We start from the raw sequence: 22,260 nt of genomic DNA, 5'->3' as shown, positions 1-22,260 counted from the left end.
ATTTAGCTGTGAAGATTTCAGCTCCTATCAAATCAAATATTATACTCAATGAATGACATAATTCACAAAATATTTAAACGATTGGAAATAGTAAACCAGCCATGTGCCCCTGGGGCTAGTTTTTTGACAAATACGATGGAAACGATGTCTCGCGTTGTCATGGCACACGTCTCGGGACAATCTAACTCGTGACGTCATCATTTCTCTTCACTTGCTGCTCACGGGTATTTGACATCCAAATCCAATGGTGATTTGATTTCCCCTTTTGTGATTGTATGTAGCTCGCGAAAAACACAAATTCGGAATGTAAATCTTGCGGTAAAGAGAAATCGTTGATGATATCCGGGCGAGGAACTGCATTTAAAAAAAGAATTATCTATCGCCTGATATAATCGTCTCACATAAGTTAAATAAGACAAATCGATTTAGCAGGTCATTTGTATTGCCACTATTAAAGCGACGGCAGAATAGCTCACAACCTTTGCTTTTTAAAATACACGTTCTTTCTCATTACGTTTCTTTCAAACATAAAAAAGCAACAGAGCCTGTTTTTACAGTTATAAGTTTTATCCATTTCGGGTGTATAGCAACCGATACGGCAACCGAGGAGGGTCACGACCGTGCTGTGTGAAAAGCGTCAATTTTTTGTGTGTTTAATTTTTTCCCTTATTTCTAGCATTTATAGTTAATATTTGATTTGCATTTTAAAATGGCTTTGTTGATTAAAATCAATACAACATTTAAAAACAAGAGTGAAAATCGCAAATTGAAATCCAATTTATAGATTTGTAATTTCACCTTACTTTTGAAAATGAATTTTCATTTGAAAATTTACTTTTATTTTTGAAAAGTGATTTTCATTTGAAAATGACTTCAAAAATGGATTTATATTTGAAAACTTGCTTTTATTTTTAAAAATGAATTTGCATTTGAAAATTTACTTTTATTTTTGAAAATGAATTTGCATTTGAAAATTTACTTTTATTTTTGAAAATGAATTTGCATTTGAAAAATTACTTTTATTTTTGAAAATGAATTTATATTTGAAAACTTACTTTCATTTTTGAAAATGAATTTAAAATTACATTTTCATTTTACTTTTGAAAATGACTTTGCTTTTGGTTTTGAAAATGGTTTTTACTTTTTTCGCCCTTTGCTCCTTGACCTATAACCCTCGACCTTAACCTTAACTGCAAAGCCAATCAATGGCAAGTTGCCTTTTCAACGGCGCTTGTTACACCTGTTGAAGACTCGGAGTCTTGCTCATTAAAGTTTTTCGTGTGTGAGAAAGGTGAGTATCGTGACTTATTTAATGAGTGTCTGAATTGGGGCGGCATATCGTAGAAGTATTTCCAAATGAGATCGCCGTAAACTGTGGATATATCAAGTCAGATCGCTAAATCTTCATCACTCTTCACCGGTTTGTGTTCATGACGATTACTAATTTAGTGTCTGTCAATGGTCGATGAGATTGAAGTTTACTTTGCAGAAATGTGTGTAGTTTAATCTTATAGAATCGTACTGAAATTGACGTGAACAGCTGATGATAGACATCGCCTGACACAGATTGATCAAACTGTGGAGGTACCCATTATCCTGTAGCCCTTCGTAGTACATGGTGGACTTACACATGCGCTCCACATCTGTGTAGGGACATTGCCCATTAGTTCGCCCGATCTATCTTTAGGGCTAAGCACTATGTAGGCCTACATATAATCTGTGTTGATCGGGTAATTTTACCTCCATGATCGAGACGAACTAATGGGCAATGCCCCGACACACTGGTTTGGAGGATTGCTATGATACTCCTGTTATGATACTAGTCCACCTCCCGATACACAGTCGATGAATGCAGGGATAGCTAGCACTAGAGCATTTCAGGCTTAAATGTTGACATATATATATATATTTTTACTGAACCAACAGACACTGCCTCGTGATTGTCTCCGAAATCAGATTACCACTTCGTTTCCCACTGGTGTTGATGATGGACTCACAAAAGGGTAAGACAATTAATATAAAGTCCATGGTGTTCAGTGCAAGGATTTTTGGCCTCAACAATTGCAACCGTTTTGTACTTATATTCACATTTTGTTTCTTTTTAAGAGTTGAAGACGTACTTACGAACATTAATTGAGAGAGGGAAAACAAATGAGACAATTTTATTATACATGCAAAAAGATTTTGGTATTTCTTGGAGGTGAGTCATTTTTTACAAATAGATTTTTGCCTAGAATTAATATTAGTTTGCTTTGAGATCTCAGTATATTGTATTTCATTTCACTCAGTTGCAGTACACTTAAAAGACGTCTTCGAGAATGGGACATCAAAAGACATGAACAATATTCCCCAAATGACGTGAGACAAGTTATACAAGTAAGTAGGCTGATGTATATATTCATTGACATTTATTTCACAAAATACAGGTTTTTATCATTTTATAGTAAATTCTACATATATTACTTCACACTATTTTACAAGTGTAGTTATCTTTCATGAGTGGAACATAATTGTACTTGATTCTCTCAAATTCCATTTTGACCTAATTTTTGATATTTACATGTGTGAACAACTCTGAAACGACCAGGCCTTTGTACTTCATAGTACAACAATGCTATTCAGGTATTTTTTCTTGTAAAATGGTTACCGGGTAATCAAAGTCGTCATTGAGCGAATGTTTCAATGAATCATAGTAATGTTAATTGTTATGTTCCTTCTACCTAAATTTGTCCTAATGGCTATTTGATTCTATTTGATTTTCAACCTAATTAGAGAGAGCTGCAAACTGCCAGAAAATTGATTGGTATCAAAGCTATGCACCAGCGTTTGAGACAAAAACATCACATATTAGTGAAAAGGTAAGTAGCAATCTGATTCTCTGCTGAATTTCTCTGTCCATGTATTTACATTTTAATATAATTTACAATGTCAATCTTTATTACATCATTAAGGGATCATGTTGAAGCAATTATGGTAGAACAAAATCATAGCAAAATGGTTGAGCGAAGAGGCGGCAGATTGCAAATAGGAGAAAGGAGAAAATTTTATTCCAAGGTAATTAAGGTCGATGTTAAAAACATATGTTTTTAATGGTTTTATTTATTAATAATGTGTTTATTCCATTGTTTAATATGAGTAAAGGCTGCAAGTAAAAGGGATATCCTTCTATTTAGCTTTAGGCTCTGCAGTGTATTTTGTTCCACACAACAGTCATGGAGAGTTCACTGTGTGAGTAGATTCATTCATCATATGATGGAAACATAGTATGGATAAGAATGTAAGCAAAATAGGAGAAAGTGTGCTTGTTGAAGGATTATGTTTGATATATGTTTATACACTTTATTTATATATTATTCTAAATTTGTATTTTAGTTTCTACTTTAAACATCATATTATTTTTGAATATCTGATCCCCAGTACAAGTATTTGATCATGACATTTTCCAAGTATGGGAAATCACAAGGAAGGTGCCATGTGTGATACTGTACTCAATAAACTTGATATTGGACACTCTTTTGTTTTAGTTTACGCAAGCTTCCTCTGTTTCTCAGTTTTGCTACTGAAATTAGACTCCATAACATTTGCTATAGGTTCCTGTTCCACCCACTATAAAATTGCTCCCTTCAGGCTTTGAAAAACATACAATTATGTAAGACATGATGTCAGTACTAAAGGTCACCCCATATTTGTCAACCGGCAGGTTATTCCAATGCCACATAATCATGAGCCATTAGCTTTTGTTGTATTTCTGTTCCTTCTTGATGTTACATTTAATAGGTCACAGTAAATCGATGTACAATTACTGTAGCTGTGTTCGTAGATAGATAAAACACCTTAAGGCTTTTCGTTGTTTGAGTAAAATATCATTCACTGACACCTTTAACAGAGATGGGATGTTTTCTAGTTGGGAGATGATTAGTAGATTTGGTGTGCAGGACTTTGTTGCATTAAAGAAACCTGATAAAATGTTGCATTATAGTTTTGACACAATCGCAGCAGAAATGCACACTCCAAAATAGCAACAACAAATTTACTCCTTTTTGCTCCCAGAAAGATTATCATCTCCTCATCTCCTGGTATATGATTATGCAACTTGTGTGTATCTGGTCTATTCCTAAAATTTGGCATAAATGTATTCAAATTAAACCGAAATGGCCATGATACTAAGACATCAAATCATATATCAAACAACTTTCCACTTTGGCTGGAGTTACTGTAGACATAAACAAGAACTTGTCGCCACTCCTTGGTCGAGGTTGCAAAAGACAACCTTAAAGTTTTGAGAAAATATTGACACATTTGTCAACCGATGTTGGAAATTCTGACCAAAAAAGTCAGACAAGGTGCACTGAAATCAATTCAATTTTATGCAGACTTGATTTGTTAGGCCTGATTGGCGATCGTGTCGATGGAGATTTTGTTTACTTTGGTAACTTATGAATGACATGAATAAATAATTTACTCATCAAAAAATCATGTTCAATTTACGAGTGCAGATGAATCCTATAGCAAACTTATACTGAATTTTCGGTAGCGAAGTGAAAAAAAAACAATTGGAGGAAGGAAATCCCATTATCAAAGTTATGTGCATCAAGGTCCCATATAAATCCAATGTATGTGCCAATTAAACAACATCAGGAGACTGTGATCCTTATCACACTGTTTTATATATGTATTACACTATTGCATTAGCAGCAAAGCGTAAGAGGTACAAAAGAACCTTGATTTAAAATGTTATATCAAGAACATACATTGTACATTGTGTGTTATTTGTAGACCTATAATTGTATTTCAATGTTATTACAACTGCTATAACTATTTTGTTGTTTCAAGGGTCCAAACTGGTCATGGCACTTAGATGGATATGACAAGTTATTAGGCTATAAACACTCTGAGTTTCCATTTGCAATTCATGGTTGCATCGATGGATATTCACGGAGAATATTATGGTTGCGTGTACATACAACTAATTCTAGCCCTCATCTAATAGCACGCGACTTTTATGACACTGTTGTTGCTGAGCAAGGTGAGTGCAAGTTAGAGTACATAGTTATTGGATGCATGTTCTTTTGATAAATTACATATGATAAAATGAACATGGCTGTATAAAACTTATCATGGTAATGTTACAGGTTTTCATTTTTCTCATTAAGTGTTCCCTAGAAAAACCAGGTCAGATGCAGGAACTGAAGTTGGACATCTTGTACAGTGTCAGTTATTCTTACACAATAGTACTGGTGTTAATGATGTGCATTTATATGGCTCTTCAGTTACCAATCAAGTGAGTACAATATATAATATATATATATAATTATAAAATTAGTTGTCTTTGTTAATGTTTTCATAATCAATTTCACCCAAACTTGCCATATTACACCTGTTGCCATATTAATTACTCAAGTAGGCCTACATTGTAACATAGCTGTCTTAACAGCTAGCATAATAAATACAGATATTTAGTCTTACTTGCTTTACTAACTTTATCGCATGAATGTGATCATAGTTAAATGTGCATAAAATACTAGGATTCATGACATCCAACTTAAGGTACCATAGATGAATTTCTCTTTTGATTCAATTATAGATATTTCTTTAGTTTTTAGTCCCTGTTTCACTTTGTATCATTTCTGCCACACAAATGTAAATAAATATTTTGTACTAATGTGTTAAATCACGAAATACTGAAAAGGGAATTGTCATTGACAATTACTTGTTTTATCTGTACGTTGGAACTCTTTCTAAACTTTCTTTATTCTTCTTTGCGTACAGTGTATAGAAAGTTGGTGGTCTCAGATGAGAAAATACCATGCTCAATATTGGTTAGGCGCGTTGACACACAACCTAGCCATGTGACATTCATGGGACAGAATGTATCTAAAAAGTAGAATACACGTACAAAATTTTATTCCAATCGGACCAATACAACACTTGTAATTGAACAATTTCTACTTGCACAATATCGAGATGGCAGCCAAATCATGTGACTGATCAAAATTATATTATTTTTCTCATATGTAGCAATGTTCAGGCATGTTATATTCAAAATGAGCAGTTAATTGGTTGAATCGCCTCTGAGAAACAAATACACCAACTTTTGGTAAATTTTGCCTAAAGTCCAAGATGGTATTCTGAACTGTTTGTTCAGTTTCTGGATCAGTCAAGTGGACGCTGACTAACAGTATAGTAGGCTTTGAAGCTGTCATCATTTTGATTTGTTTTACTAAATTATTAATTATACAATGTGGTTTCATCTATTGAACAACATACGATATCCTAGCTATCACTCACATACTAGTTTCCTGACTATGTTTTCCAATGACTGACATCATGCAAGATGAGCTAGAGGGTGCTATAAAATGATCAAAATACAATTTCAAAATACAATATGCTCATTTAAGTACAGAAATGTGTAAAATTAATTAGATTTAATATCCTTTTAAACGAGATGTACCAGTTTGCCATTATAGCTCTGTCCCTGGGATTCACTTACAGCCATGAACCAAAGTTTAGATTTTAATCTGGTAAAAGTTTAGGCAATTCAACCAAAACCAAACCCGGTCTGTGCAATGACCAAGGGAAGCTATGTATCAAATTTCATTGAAATCTGACAAACTGTTGTTTAGATATCAGTGGAATGAACACACATACTCCTGTACCGGTACATACATATATACCGTACCCCAACTCAAATCATGAAGCTCAATGCTTGGCTGATTATTACAATGACAGTAAATAATTTATCTCTACACATTTTCTGAATATTCAAATTATTTTTACCTGTTCCATGTGTATAATAGTACTGGTTATCATAATTAGTTAAAAAATCATTAACAAATTCACATGAATTACTTTTAACAGAACACAATTTATTTCAAAAACAAATAAACCACAAACATTACAACGCAGTTCAATGAACAAGACATCAGACATCATTCATTAGTTTATCTGGACTTCGAAAGCTCTGAAAAATACAACAGTTCAATAATGTTAAATATTATTTGAGGTATTTACCAATATCTCAGACCACTAATAAGTGGTGAAATGATTTATTATAAAGCAAACATCTCACATAAATGGCTGGAAAATTCACGTAATGATAACTTTAAAATTTAAATCTTCATAATACAAAGAATGCTGATAAAATTAAGCGCATATTTCCGTTGAAAAGAAACACGAAACACCGTGATTTAAATTTTGATCCTGGAGATAACTGAATTGATTATTATTTGTCAACAACACGTATAATTCGTCCTGCAAACCTCTTTTACTTTGTGAAACCCCAACACACTTACCACAACTTCAGATTCACCAATGTCACTAACCGTTGCCTGATCATTCTCATCTATATCATCTGGAAGAGGATTAATACCTAGAGAAATACATACACAAATGATTTTTAATATAATATGAAAGAAGTCAAACACAATACTAAGAGAGAGTTATTAGTGTGAACCAACAAATGGTATAATAAAACAATTTTACAACATAGCTAATGTTAGTCAAAGCTTTTTAATATATCACATAAATAACTTTTCATAAAACCATGCAATTGATTATCGATATATTTAGACAATTGAACTGTGGGATTACTTAGATTAAGATTAGATTAGAATTTTTGAGAGAATCCATGAAAGCAGCTTTTTAGAATACAAAACTTTCGCGTTTTAAAAATGGGTGCAAGGTAAAAATCTTTGTTTATTTTTTCGCTGATATTTTATCATTTTATACTATCCCCATGATATTTATCTTTTATTTTCATGTCATCATATGTAACAAAATCTATGTTTAAGTTTTGAATCTTGGGAATCAAAACTAAAAACAAATATAGCTTAATATACTTGGTTATCTGAATATATATATATCACCTAGTTATGCTCAAATACACTAGCAAAGCACCTTTAGTTGTGATAATACAAAGCTGGTGGAAGTTGGAAGTCCTTTAAGCTGCTTTAACTTACAAGAAAACTCTTTTAAAATCAATTGTAAATCTTAACTCTTTGAAAATCAACTGAACTAACTTTAACTCTTCAATGATAAAAAGAACTCTACCTTGTAAGTTTAAAAGTTGACAATAACGGTTGCACATGTTATGTTCTTTACTAAATGTTATTATGGCAGTTTTAGACATGTTATCACATCCAAAGTACCTATGAAATTAGTAATGCAAATTCAGAATACATGTGTAATTAGCATAACAGATAATTATATCCAGTGAGTTCAGGTTTGATATTGTCGGTAAAAACTACTAATGACAGTTTGTATTATAGGCATGAGATATCACATGAATATCAAGGTGATATCAATAACATAACATGTATGAAATATGGCTATGTGGATATGCACTTGTTTAAACACAATGGCTGCCAGACAGTCATTTTGGATTTGATGGTAACAAAAATACATGTGCCTATGTTCGATCTGATGTCAGATGTATGTGTGAAATTCACTACGTTCAATTTCCCACCATAGACTCCGGTCAGTCAAAATGACTATTTTGAACTGTAGGCATTAATCAGTGATTCTGAATCTAGGTCACCTGTTTTTTGGGTGAAGCCGAGGCTCAGGCTAGTTGCACCGGGTCTCCTCTGGGACCTCGGGCACTGAATACCAGCAGGGATGCTCTGATTTCGGTCAGGGCTTTCGGGTCATGGCACACGTTGCGCCTCCCCCTTACTTTCAGCCAGCCTGGGTTCGTCACGCGGTACCGGACTCAGGAATTTACCCTGTCCGGGCTCCGCTGTGGGTTTTGACTCCCTTCTTCCGACCCACAGGCGTCCCCAGAGGGAACCAACCCTGTTATGAGACGCACAGTCGAACACATTCTCGCTCACATATTTAAGTTGAAAGGAGACGGTTTGTTCGCGTTGGATACAGCCGGTACCACGGGCAGTCCCTCAGAGTCTTCCATCCGTAATGACTCAGTGAGCCACACCGTTAGGGTGATGCGGAGTATCATTGATCCTAGTGATACGATGTATATACCCCCACCTTTGATCCTAAGGCAACCACTTACTGTTGCTTAAACGCTTATGGGATCACAGGCGTCGAGATCCAAAGCAACCCCATCGACACGTCTCCCCCTGTCCAGCCGAGTGCTGAGTGGGGCGCAGGGCGCGCAGACAGTGTTGATGGGTGGACGTGGGTCAGCCGCAGAGGAGGTAACGCTTAAGGCTCCAGGGTGGGGTAAATCTTATGCAACACTTTCCGCTGGACCAAGCGCTAACCGATCAGGGTGGTTTCGGGATCAGACCCCAAAGTGTGGGATGAGACCAAAACGCCCCCCCCCCAACCGGATCCCAAAGCTCCTTCCCCGGGCCCCGGTACCACAAATTTCTGTTTGGCAAACCGGGTAAAAGGGGACGGCCGTGTTCCATGGGCATTCTGGCCAACTCAGTCTGAGACGTCCCATAATGCCCTGAGGGCAGCGTTGCTGGAGCGCATTATTTTGCACGCCCAGGACTCTGAAACCCCATGCAGAGGCAGAACACACCAGCCTCCTAGACCAGGCGACACATGTACTGGTGGACCACCACACATCTACGTGCTACATCCCCAGTGTCGCCTGGCTCTCCTGGCTGGGGCTACTACTGTGCAACGAGACGCAGTCTTAGATGGCAAACTGAGTCAGAAGGTACGTCCCCACCTCGGTAACGCAGACCTCTTTGATGGAGAGATGGTGAGTGCAGTCTCGGGGCTTCAGAGTGTAACAAACCAGATGGTTTAGATCGAATCCGCTAGCCAGTTGGCCACTGCCAAGGGTAAACAAAGGGAGGCCCAATCACAGAAAACACAATGCCCTAAGGCGATGTCCGGTAGCCAGAGTCAGCCAGGAGGCAAGCGCTCATACAAAGAGTAGCGGCGCGCCCCACGGGAAGAAGGGACCAGGTGGTGGCTCCTCATCGGCAGCGGGGGAAGCATGTTTGACGCTTACCTCTGCAACCGGGGGGACAGGCATGTGTTCGGCGAGTGGCCAGGTCACAACTTAGTGACTACCACAGGCCTTGGGGAAACTCAGCTCACGGGGGAAGAGAGCACCCACCCCTCCCAACTGACAAACCCATGGCCACATATCCCTGTCGCACACAGATTGCATAAGTGTAGTCCGGTTTGGAGACAGCGGGTAACCGATCCCTGGACTTTTCCAGGTGGTGACATATGGTTACAGGATACCGCTGAAATCTCCATCTCCCCCGTCAGTGTCTCCCCCATTGGGTGCACTGCCAGGGGACTCCCGCAAGGCGGAAGCAATCAGACAGGAAATAGACAGTTCGCTGGAAAAAGGGCGCCATACATAAGGTAGATCAACCGGTATTAAGTCCAGGCTTCTACTCAAATGTGTTCATAATACCAAATCTAAGTTCAGGACTGGGCAGACTGAATCAGTACGTGCTCCTCGATCGGCTCTGCATAGAGACGCCATTCAGCGTTTCGACTGGCTAGCCCAACTAGACTTAAGCGGGTCCTGCGTGCATACCGATGCACCCGGTGAGTTGCCATCTCCTTTGAGTTGCCCAGCTGGGCCAAGTATTCGAATCTTGGGTGCCCCCCCTTCAGGTTATGCACAGCTCCCTACGTTCCACCAGAATGGATGGAACAGCTCTACTTTGGTGCCTGTAATACAATGCAGAGTGGCAGATACACCAGTGGGTAGCCTCCAGGCTGTTTTGGCTGTGGGACGGTCCAAAGATAGACCGGTTTGCCACACCCTGGAACGGCAAGCTTCCAACGTATGCAACACTCTTGCCAAATCCAGGAAAATGAATTCAATCCAAAAAATAAAATAAAGGGCAATATTCACCTGTTTTATGAATGTACTAATTTTAAAACAATCCGTCAACACACAACTAAGATCCATTTTTGGAATTGTTGAAGTGTGATTTTGATGCATTTTTGGCCTTAAAAATGGCTGCCATCCAACTATTTTGAATCAGATCATGAAATGCATGTGTGTATGTTCAATATAATGTCTGATGTATGTGCGATGTTTGAATGGTGTGAGATATGGCTGGATACGGATGAATGGAGATAAATCCATAAATCCTTGTTATTTTGACTGCATCTGAATGGAGACTAAATTTAACTACAAATTGTTATAATAGTTACTGTATTATTATACTACTTCAACTTTCTTCTTTTTTAAATGGCACAAGATTTACACTGTTCACATGATTTTTTGTTCCATTTCTCTTTCCAAAAATTTTCACTAATGAACATAAATATTTACTCACAAGTCTTTGCTTTCCGGATCCAGAACATCCCAGGTCGCTAGTGCTATATCTGTTAGCTGAAGACCAACACCTGTTATCAACAGCAATATACATGTACATAATTAAAACATTGCCTGAAAATTCTGGGAAGTGCTCCTTGTTAGAAATAGAACAGCTTGTTGACACTTGGCTCATTGCGAGTCATATCATACCCCCATAACTAGTTCAGAATATATGGATGAAAAAGAATTTCCAAATTTAAACATATAAAAATTCAGCTAATTTAATATGGCCGTAGGTTACTACTGCGCTTCATTTAATCTTGTTATTTTCCAATCTGATTAGAGTAGGTGTGATTTCGGCTCTGATGTGTTCCTTTCTTGGCTCTAACACAAAATATATCACAGACGAACACATTTACACAGTGATTTTGGCTGGCTCAAGCTCAAGCCTGTTGTGTAAATGAGGAAATAGATATCTAAGTGGCTGGCTAAATCTATTATATAATATGTTCAGTTCATACCTTGTAAATCCGCTATGACAAGCTTTTTATTAAATTTCTCGTAAACATAATGACAAAACGCCATAATCTTTTTCCCATTATCTTTATCCGCCAACAGTTTATTAATTACCCCATCATTATTCATGTATTTCACAAACTTTCCATGTAATTTTTCCTCGATCATATAGCAATGATCTGAATCATTCTTCTTAAGCAAATAACATGGTATAACACTAAAATGGGAAAAAAGAACAGAAAAGAAGGATTACAATATGACTGCAGTTCTGTTTATCCTCAATCCAAATATAAGTATCTTTATCAGGATCATGTTTATAGTAATTAGGCACCATATACATGGTTAACAATTATATAAATTATTTTAGATATTATTTTCCCGATGTATGACTATTGTGTCTCATCTGAATCTAATTCACCAGCTCTTGTGATAAATAAATAAAAATAAATATAAATAAATAAATAAAACATTTCCTGAAAAGAAACTAAAACTACTTATTTTCTAAACTCTACTATGGGCATGTTCATGTTAAAAAGTGTGTATAATTATTTACAAATAATTTGAATGAAATAACTTATAAAGTTTGGTCTTTCAACATTGAACTACAAAAAACAAACATTCAAAATGTTCTATGTTTTCAGCAATTGTTCAGTCCGTAGTTTACAGTTATTGAAACAGGTTTATTTATACATCTATGCTAAAATCAGGTATGACAAATGCCCTAAAGAAAATCTGTTCAGTTTTGGTTAGCTAATTACAAAAATTGTTATTTGCTATGTTCACACGGCAGCATTCTATCGGAGCCGAACTACTGCTCCTCCCACGGATTAACAGGAGATTATCTACAATGCGTTCATACGGTCGGGAGCCGAACGAGAGCCGAGATCTGCCAGAGTTAGATTCAGTTCGATCAGAGCCGAGCGGAACAGTGCCCTTGAATAATTAGTGACTGAAAACGATTTTAGTGTCGTGCTTGTGTTTTTTTCTTTACTTGACATGATGCTGTTGAGCTAGGAGAAAAAGGAGCCTGACCATGGAGGTAGAAAAGACAATGACTGGTATTTTAAATTTGGTACTAGTATCTCGAATAAACAGGAAACACGGCAGCTAAAAAACGTTTAATACAGCCTATTCGCTCAAGTTATTGTCATGCAAAATTACCATTTTGTAACTATTCAACTGTGGCGATATCTATTAAAACTCCTAGGAAGAATCACGGATTCTCTCTATCTATCATAGACGGACTATGGAACACGTCACCGTACCGCGATCGCTTCTACGATTTTTATCTTTAGTGTCTTTAAAAAGTTTCCGTTCAGTCGTTCTTTCAAGTTTTTGTCGCATAATTTCGTACGCCATTTTTTGTTTCCCATCGAGCTATCAATCTATCGCAATGATTCGTTACTATACACTAGGCCGCGTACCTCTTATTCAAGCGGGAAATTGCGTGAAATTATGAAAGATGTTGTCTCCGCCATAATTGAAATGAGAGGTTACTCGAAGAAGACGATTGAGGGCGTGATTTCGGCTCCGATAGTTGGGCCCCGATGCGTTTACACGTTCGGAGCCATGCCGGGACTCAACCCTATCGGAGTTCAACCCCGACGGTTTAGTGGAGCCGAACTTGGCTCGAGCCGGCTCGAGCCGAACGCGTTCACACAGCCATTTTTGCTGGCTCAAGCCGGCTCGAGCCTTTGGGCTCCGATAAAATGCTGTCGTGTGAACGTAGCAATTTTCTCATGGGCCATGTATAAACTGAATGGAATGGATCAGTACTAATAACTTAAGCACACACCATTATGTATATTATCTCAACACAAACATGAAGTTCAAGCAATTTATTTCGATTCAAATCAATCATAAAACATTACATACAAATATTTTAAGATTACTATATAAATGTACGCAAAAATAGGTTTACCTGTAAATATGAACATGATATTTGTGTTGAGGTGATTATAAATGCTGCATAATACTTGATCAATTAAGTGTTAACTCGATGGATTTTGACAACATGAAAACAGAATCAAATTTCAGTAGTGATATAAATAATTAGATACTTACTTTGGTGTTTCCCCAAAATCAGAAGGTGCCATATTTTGAAAACTCAAGGAAAGCATCCTGGCTGCCATTTGTGACTGCACTTCCTATATTGAAATATAAATAGTGAATGATAAAATTATGATTGTTATAATTTAAAAGAATGTGATATGTACTATTAGGATGACTATACGAATTGTCAATTTCCTTGCCTTTTTCGTCATACTCAATTCACTGTCTGTTCTAGACTTGCCCAGTGGTAGTAGCTTGTAGTGAATCTTGTGCATTGTATTTACAGTATCCGACTTGTATGTCTTAACAACATATTCTTTTTCATGGTCAAATATATCACAGTTAAATACTGTACAATTGTAGCAATCTCTCATACCACCTTCGCCAACAAGCGATCCAATTTTAAACTTTATTGGGAATGATTTATCACACCACTTGATCCCATCCACTTTAATTTTTGCAACATACACACTTCCAGTTGAATCTACACAAGACAGCAAAATTAAATAAAACTTACAAAATGTTCATTGATCACCAATCAACTGGTAACTAGAAGCTATGGTGTTTAACACAAATTGCTGAGCATAAACATAGTTAAGTTATTCAAAGAAAAAAAATCACAAACTACAAGTGTGAGTGGAACTGGTCATTTGAATCAAAATGGTTTGGGTGAATTTGAAACATCACTTTTCACAAAATGCAATTTAAAAAAACATATTAGTTCATTAGTGAAATCACAGTCCCTCTATCACCGGTCTTGAAACGACCGTTGTCCTATTGTCCTATTGCGCGCAGCAGGTAAATAAACCATTGACACCTATACGTAATCCGCAGTTGACGCAACTTGTCAGGGGTCATCTTCAAGTTGACCTGCATATCATTACCATTAATGATTTACCCGACATGGTTTGCGAAAAAAAATTGTGCGGTTGTGCAGAAGTTTTTAGAACCAGAATCAAAACATTGGAAGTCGATTTTTGAGTAGGTTGCGTACAGTGTTGTGTGTACGGAGACGCGGTCGGTTAATAGATGTCCCCACCACAGTGATAGAGGGACTGTGGTGAAATCAATACAATATTAAACTCCATTAACCATTTGTATAGTTGGTAATTGGTTAATACATGAACAAGTTGCACAGCATAGAACATTTCATTGCCCAATCAAATTGCCATGACTCTTATTAAATATTAGTGAATAACATATATTATTATACATCTATCACTGTAACACCATAAGTTACAGCATGCACTCAGACAGTACGTTGTCGCATCGATCTTCAAGCATACTTTTTGGTATCCTCGTAATAACCTCATATTATATTCAACCTGTTTATTGTATGGAACTATCATTATATTTAAAAACTATATAATGAAAATATTAATTTGTGTCTTACAGGTTTTTTCTAGAGAAGTGCACGGCAGACTCCTTCCTAGTCTTAGAAATTTGGTTATTCCAACTATTAAAATGAAAACAATAATAATAATTAATTATTATGATTTATATTTATGCATTGTATTATGTGAATTGTCAGTAATTTACCATTTTCTTTTTAAATTGTTATGTGCAAGGCTATATTAGGATGTCACTCAACAGGTACATGTCAACAAATTATCAAAAACCATAAACAGATAGACTTTATCACCAGTATAGTCCTGCATAAAACTACCAAACTAGCTGAGTTTCAAGTTTGTATCAAATACGGTTGAGACCAGACAAAAACAAATCTTGTTCATCAGCATATTCTTGTGAAAACTTTAGGTTGTTGAGTAAAATTTTTGTTTGCCAAACAATTTAATTGTTTATATATTTATCTCGAATGTTCAAATTATGTACAAAAAGCAAAAAAATATTGCAAACATTGAAATAGATGTTCATTGGCAGAGAACAATTACTATGTTCACATTGTGGGATCTCGGCATATGCCAAAGTATGTGTCACCGACAACTTTCTGCATTTATTTCATTCATTATTACAGCATCCAAACATATATAGCTTCACTTCCCTCCATTGTCATGTCATACTAGTATGAATCAGTATATGTTCTCTTAAATTCACATTAATTAAAGGGCGTGATTTGGGTTGTTGCCGAGCATTCAGGCAACAAATAAGTGAAGGCAACTAATGGCTATGAAAGTGGTTAGAAGCATGTACTGACAACTCTCACCTGAAGCTTCTCAGTTTGCAACAGCCAAATGGTAAAAAAAAAATTAATTCAAAATGCAATCTGGCAGGTGCAGATGGCAGTGTATCAAAATGTGAATATGGAAACTAAACAATGTGGGAAGTGAAGTTTCAGCTGTTGTGTCAATGAGATTTGCAGATATATGTAAGTGCTAGAGTTTAGTAATCTAGAGTACAATTTTTAATGGAAACTAATAAAAATTAGATTACAATAACACATTATGTGATCGAGAGATGAACAGGAGTTTATAATACATGTAGTAGAATATAATAACATACTAGAAGATTTGGGTACTTCATCACTTATCTTTACAGCAGTTCTCTTTCTATCAGAAACAGCTAATGAGAAAACAATTCATTTATCTTAGTTAATATTGCTACAAAACATTAATATACAAACTCTAGTTACCATGTATTGTGAAATTTTACCAAAACAGGTCAAGTATGTCTCCATGATATTTTGTAAAAGGAAACCTTAATCAAATACTCAATGGAAAATGCTACCAATAACAAAAATGGTAATCAGTCTTGTTTGATGAATTATTCATATATTGTTCTTGATAAAAATGAGAATGAGAACACAAATGTTGTTAAAAACAAATACAAACAGTGTTTTTCTAAAGATGTACTAAAGTTAGTGTTATACCAGTAATCTAGAAAACATTATGTCTGGCACTATGTATTGTACATGTCTGAAGTTTCAATGAAATCAACTCATGAGTGCTTGTATGTACATACAAATGTATGCACAAATTTGAACTAAAATTTAAAGAGAGGGGGGGGGGGGTTATGAAAACAAGCAGCCTCTCGGCTGAGATAGCTCCGCTGTTAGCAATGCACATTTCAATTAAAGAACAGAAGATATCATTAGAAAATGAACAATATGCATAGTATCAATGCTATGGGACTTGCTGTTTTCAACAAGAATTCAAAAATATCATTTTTCACCATAAATGATTAAGGTTTTTAACAAGAAGTCAAAAATATTACTTTTTACCAAAAATGACAAAAATATTTATCAAAATTAGAGAATTGAAGATATCATCATGAAATGAACAAATTTGAGAGTGGTCCACATGTAGTACATATATATGTAATATCAAAGCAATTGGACTTTTTTTTTTTAACAAGAAGTCGAAAATATCACTTTTTACCAAAAATGACAAAAATATTCACCAAAATTAGAGAATTAAAGATATCATTACAAAATGAACAAATCTGAGAGAGGTCCACATGTAGTACCTATTTATGTGATATCAAAGCAATCGGACTTGCGGTTTTTAACAAGAAGTTGAAAATATCACTTTTTACCAAAAATGACAAAAATATTCACCAAAATTAGAGAATTAAAGATATCATTACAAAATGAACAAATCTGAGAGTGGTCCACATGTAGTACATATATATGTAATATCAAGCAATTGGACTTTTTTTTTTAACAAGAAGTCGAAAATATCACTTTTTACCAAAAATGACAAAAATATTCATTAAAATTAGAGAATTGAAGATATCATTACAAAATGAACAAATCTGAGAGAGGTCCACATGTAGTACCTATATATGTAATATCAAAGCAATTGGACTTGCGGTTTTTAACAAGAAGTCGAAAATATCACTTTTTACCAAAAATGACAAAAATATTCACCAAAATCAGAGAATTGAAGATATGATCATGAAATGAACAAATCTGAGAGAGGTCTACCAAAGTTACATATACACCAAGTATCAAAGCATTCAGGCTCGTAGTTTTCAAGAAGAAGTCAAAAAAGTAAAACATTGACACGGACGACGGACGACAGACAATCACTCATATGATAAGCTCCGCTCGACAAAGTCGACAGCGGAGCTAAAAAAATGTATCACATAGACTAGAGTATGTTGAATAAAGAAAAGTGGTACATGTATATTCTTACCAAGGTTGTCACTTGCACATCTTGCAAAGCTTTTAAGCTTAGCTGAAGCTGAGAATTCTGCAAGGATGGAAGGATACTTGGATACTTAATTTGGTTTGAGATACCAAAGTGTATTTCTAACAGAAGCATTAATAAACCATCAATTACATCACAGCAATAGACAAATATCACTTTTGGCAATAACATACCACTGTTATTTATGTAAGTGCTGCTAATCAGTATACTTGGTTTACAAATAACAACCTCAATGTTTAACACACCTAGTAATTTATTTTTTCAAATAGGAAAAAATTCCTAGTTCCAGCTACAAGTTCAATTGAGAAATAAATTTCACAATGTCCCCTTTCATCATTCAATAGTAGTTCATTTAACAATCGTAACCAACCATGATAAGCGTTGAGTGAAAGATCTTTATTTAGATTACAGTTTTTCAACCTATTAATATAAATACTCACCATTTTCACCTGAGTTCTCACTGTAATCAACTATGTCACTCATGATAAAACTAAAGAATAAAAAAGTAAAATAGATGATGCAGGTTACATGTATGCAGTTTTACTTTCCTGTTGTATTAATGTTGTACTGTTTGCAAAACTTAGTTGAAAGTCATTCAATTTTGAGTAACTTGGCCATGAATCTAATCTGAAAGTTACTATATTTGTGAGTTATCTGACACATTTTTATTAACTTTATTACAAATCTCGTCATGAATTGCTGTTTGAATTCTACTTCAAGAGTAATGTTCGATGTTCAAAGTTTGTTCAACCACAGTGGTAACATAAGTATTAAATAGTCATCGCATGAATTCAAAAGGGAGGGAGGAGCATAATGGTGATACAGGACACAAAACAAGAGTCTGGTGTGCATCTCAGACTTCACATCAAACGCAGAGTCAATGAAACTGCTCAGTGATATATAGCTATAGACAGCGATATTTTTGCAAATACCATAGATGTTGGATTTATTACAGTACCATCTTTGCTCTGTTAGTAGTTGCATGTGCTTACATAAATTAAAGGGTAGTAAGTAAGAGTTTAATAAATCAGTATACATTGGAGATGCAATTTTAATAGAGCAAATACAGTACAGGTATTACTTAACATGTACTTATTGGCTTCTAACAATACAACTTTGAAGTCATTAGGTGTCTAGTAGTATAAACTAGTGTTTCTTATACAGCTTCATACACACCTTCTACTTGGTTCTCTCATCTCCCCACCACCAACATGATCATCATTTTCTTCCTTATCATCATCACTGTTGTCTTCTTCTTCTTCTTCTTCTTCATCAGCCTATAACATTTAACATCCATTTTGAAATGTACGTTCATAGATTAGAAATAGAGATAATTGTGTTTACTGTGAGACTAACTACAAAAGAAATCCTTCAGTAATGTCAGAATTCTTTAACAATCAATATCAATGAGCTACTCTCAGAATAGCAGTAAATAGCCACCAGTCCAAAATTTACATGAGGCAATCAGTAATTATACTAACCTTATAAAAATAAAAACTAGTTTTACTCTGAATTTGGTCATCACAGGTAAACTCAGGACCTGTTGTCCCACCCAACAATTTTGATGAGGTAAATCTACTGTTGTAGAATATGCAGCATTTTTCCTTTACATTGTTTACTGTTAATGGTACATTAAAAGGAACCTGTTGGTAAAATATCAGAGTATGAAAATCTTCATTTTGCATAGCAGGTTCTTTGTTCCAACTTGGATTGATTAAATGCCAATTCCATAAAAAAATTATGACAAACACACATATTCCAAGACATGCTAGCTTTAAAACGTCGCGCAGTGGATAACAGACAAAACATTGTGTGCTCAATACATTCTGAGGCAGCAATCCTTATTTAAACATGCTGATAAAAAATAAATGACAAGGAAGTCAAAATTAAATTGATGGATCAGATAACAGTATCAAATAACATCAAAACTGTTATATGTGTTGTCACAGTTAGATCCAGCATGTAACAGTTTTACATAAAAAATGTAACAAACTCTTGTTCATAATCATAGAACTCATCTGATTAACTTTACTTACAAAGTCTTTTAATCCGGCAGCCTTTTTATATTTTTTACCATCAAATATAACCCTTGTAATTGTTAGAGTCTGATGCAAAAACAAATAAAATAAATTAATAGTACATGATATAAGCTGTTTAAGGCATTATACTTTAAAGTATAAAGGTTCCTATTCATTTTTGTGCCAGGTGACAGTTACAGACATTGAATGCAACTGTTCACTCTTTTGACTTTTTACGTGCAATTTGCAAGTGCATTTGCTACAAAGACTATATTCCAGTTTGGGACTATGTGACAAGGGTCTGTGACCATCTCCTTATCATAATGCTATCCTGACATGGTACACTCACCCAGGACTGAAACTAATAATAATGGGTGAAAACAGGCAAGAAAACCTAATACAGTATACAGTTACAAAATAAAGAGGAAAAATTACATTCACCAATCCTTCTGATCTCTCAATTAAGACTATGGTGAGTTAATAAGGCAGTGTGTCCACTAGGAAACTCAGACAATGATCACTCGTGGCGTAGAACTGGGAGAAAATATCATGTGATTATATCTAATTATTGGTTGAATGGTTGTCCATTATTGTACATGAATAAGATTACCCCGGTAAATTACAGAATACAAAACAAACCTACCATACAACTTCATCAACACAATACTGCAAGTGGTTCTGAGAATACACCAATTACACCACAGCAACAAAAATATTCATTAAATATAGAGACTTGTAGTCCAATCAAAATAAGTTTATACCAAAAGAAGAGAAAAAACAGGCAGCCTGTTGGCTGAGATGGCTTCCCTGTTAGAAATGCACATTTCAATTAAAGAACAAGTCATTGAAAATGACACAGTCCTCGTTAAATTTTTGAAAGTTCTCTTTGTGCTCGTCATATTAAAGCTTGAAACTTGAGTTCTAAGTGGCGTATACAACAGATTGTTTATTTACATCAAAACGAATGTTTCGTGTAGTAGTAATACATGTATAGCCAAAAATAAAAACAGCCGTTATTCGGCCATCTTTGATCTGATTATGAAACACACTGAAATGTATGATGTATGTGCCAAATACGAATGTAAATGATACATAAATTGTGGAAATATAGTAGTAAGGCCAAAAAGTCAGATGGCTGTCAATCGGCCATCCTTGACCAGATTTTGAAACAAATTGTCATGGACATGCATCCCAACACGTATAAAGTAAATGTATGCGCCAAATTTGAATAGAAAAAAGACAGAGCACATCCAAGATGCCGCATAAAAAAACAAAAACAAGATGCCTGCCAGTGGACCATCTTTGATCCAATTGCGAAATAAATCGTCATGGACATGTATCCTAACATGTATAATCTATGTACCAAGTTTTAATGACAACTGACAAAGCATGTCCAAAATACAACATTTTCAAAAAACAAGTTGGCTGCCAGTCGGCCATTTTGAATCAAATCGCTAAACCACTGCATGTGCACATGTCCCACATAAGGTACTAGGCTAATGCAAAGAATGAACAGAATCGCCACAGGATTCTGAAATATGACTCTGGACAGACTGACGCACGGAGGGACAGACAGACTGACAGACGGAGAGACTCAGGAACTCACGAACGGTCGGGGACATGTATCCTAACATGTATGATCTATGTACTAAATTTGAATGAAAACTGACAAAGCATGTCCAAAATACAACATTTTCAAAAAACAAGATGGCTATCAGTCGGCCATTTTGAATCGAATTGCTAAACCACTGCATGTGCATATGTCCCACATAAAGTACTAGGCACATGCAAAGAATGAATGAACTTGGTCCAAGGGATTCTGAGATATGACTCCGGACGGACGCACAGACGCACAGACGGAGACCGAATTATAAGTCCCCGTTTTCAGACTTCGTCCGAACGGGGACTAACTAGAGATATCATTAGAAAATGAATAATATGTATAGCATCAAAACAATTGGACTTGTGGTTTTTAACAAGAAGACCAAAATTCACTTTTTACCAAAAATTACAAAAATATGACCAAAAGATATCATAATGAAATGAACAAACCTAAGAGAGGTCCACCCAAGGTACATATACACCAAGTATCAAAGCATTCAGGCTTCCAGTTTTCAAGAAGATGTCGAAAAGATAAAAAGTTGACACGAACGACAGACACCAGACGACGATGGACAATCACTCATATGATAAGCTCCGCTCGACAAAGTCAACAGCGGAGCTAAAAAAACAATTGCTGACATACACGAGTTAATCTATAAAGTGAACAGCAGCTCTTACCTTGGGACATTTCACCTTTATATTATGTGGCTTCTTTGCCAAACATTGTCTTCTAATGAGTTTTTGTTTGTTCTCT

At 35.6% G+C, this 22,260-nt stretch overlaps 1 protein-coding gene and 2 long non-coding RNA genes across 3 annotated transcripts; 1 reads left to right on the top strand and 2 right to left on the bottom strand.

Annotated features, from left to right (window-relative positions):
• Positions 1-1,223: 1,223 nt before the first annotated feature.
• LOC144361207 (uncharacterized) lies at positions 1,224-15,567 on the top strand. Its single transcript, XM_085490961.1, has 9 exons — positions 1,224-1,291; positions 1,927-2,003; positions 2,107-2,200; positions 2,289-2,376; positions 2,773-2,858; positions 2,952-3,054; positions 4,834-5,026; positions 5,164-5,281; positions 15,173-15,567. The coding sequence occupies exons 2-9, from the start codon at positions 1,985-1,987 to the stop codon at positions 15,243-15,245; spliced, it is 774 nt and encodes a 257-aa protein (XP_085347087.1). The 5' UTR covers positions 1,224-1,291; positions 1,927-1,984; the 3' UTR covers positions 15,246-15,567.
• Positions 6,846-11,889, bottom strand: LOC144361210 (uncharacterized). Its single transcript, XR_013422359.2, has 4 exons — positions 11,731-11,889; positions 11,229-11,298; positions 7,293-7,369; positions 6,846-6,961 (listed from the first exon to the last, which is right to left on the bottom strand). It is a non-coding gene; the product is annotated as an uncharacterized LOC144361210 (long non-coding RNA).
• A 3,930-nt stretch (positions 15,568-19,497) lies between the features above and the next one.
• Positions 19,498-22,260, bottom strand: LOC146733796 (uncharacterized). Its single transcript, XR_014926720.1, has 3 exons — positions 22,185-22,260; positions 19,923-19,991; positions 19,498-19,529 (listed from the first exon to the last, which is right to left on the bottom strand). It is a non-coding gene; the product is annotated as an uncharacterized LOC146733796 (long non-coding RNA).

Source organism: Saccoglossus kowalevskii, chromosome 16, assembly GCF_978046115.1.
Source record: "Saccoglossus kowalevskii chromosome 16, keSacKowa6.1, whole genome shotgun sequence".
In the NCBI taxonomy this organism is placed as follows: domain Eukaryota; kingdom Metazoa; phylum Hemichordata; class Enteropneusta; family Harrimaniidae; genus Saccoglossus; species Saccoglossus kowalevskii.
The sequence above is the reverse complement of the archived record's forward strand: the minus strand, read 5'-3'. Positions and strand labels throughout refer to the sequence as shown.

What these genes read in the sequence shown, in the direction of transcription:
- LOC144361207 (XM_085490961.1), top strand. An exon ending in GATTTTGGTATTTCTTGGAG is followed by an intron (nt 2,201 to 2,288) that starts GTGAGTCATTTT and finishes CATTTCACTCAG; the next exon opens with TTGCAGTACACTTAAAAGAC. An exon ending in GGAGAAAATTTTATTCCAAG is followed by an intron (nt 3,055 to 4,833) that starts GTAATTAAGGTC and finishes TGTTGTTTCAAG; the next exon opens with GGTCCAAACTGGTCATGGCA.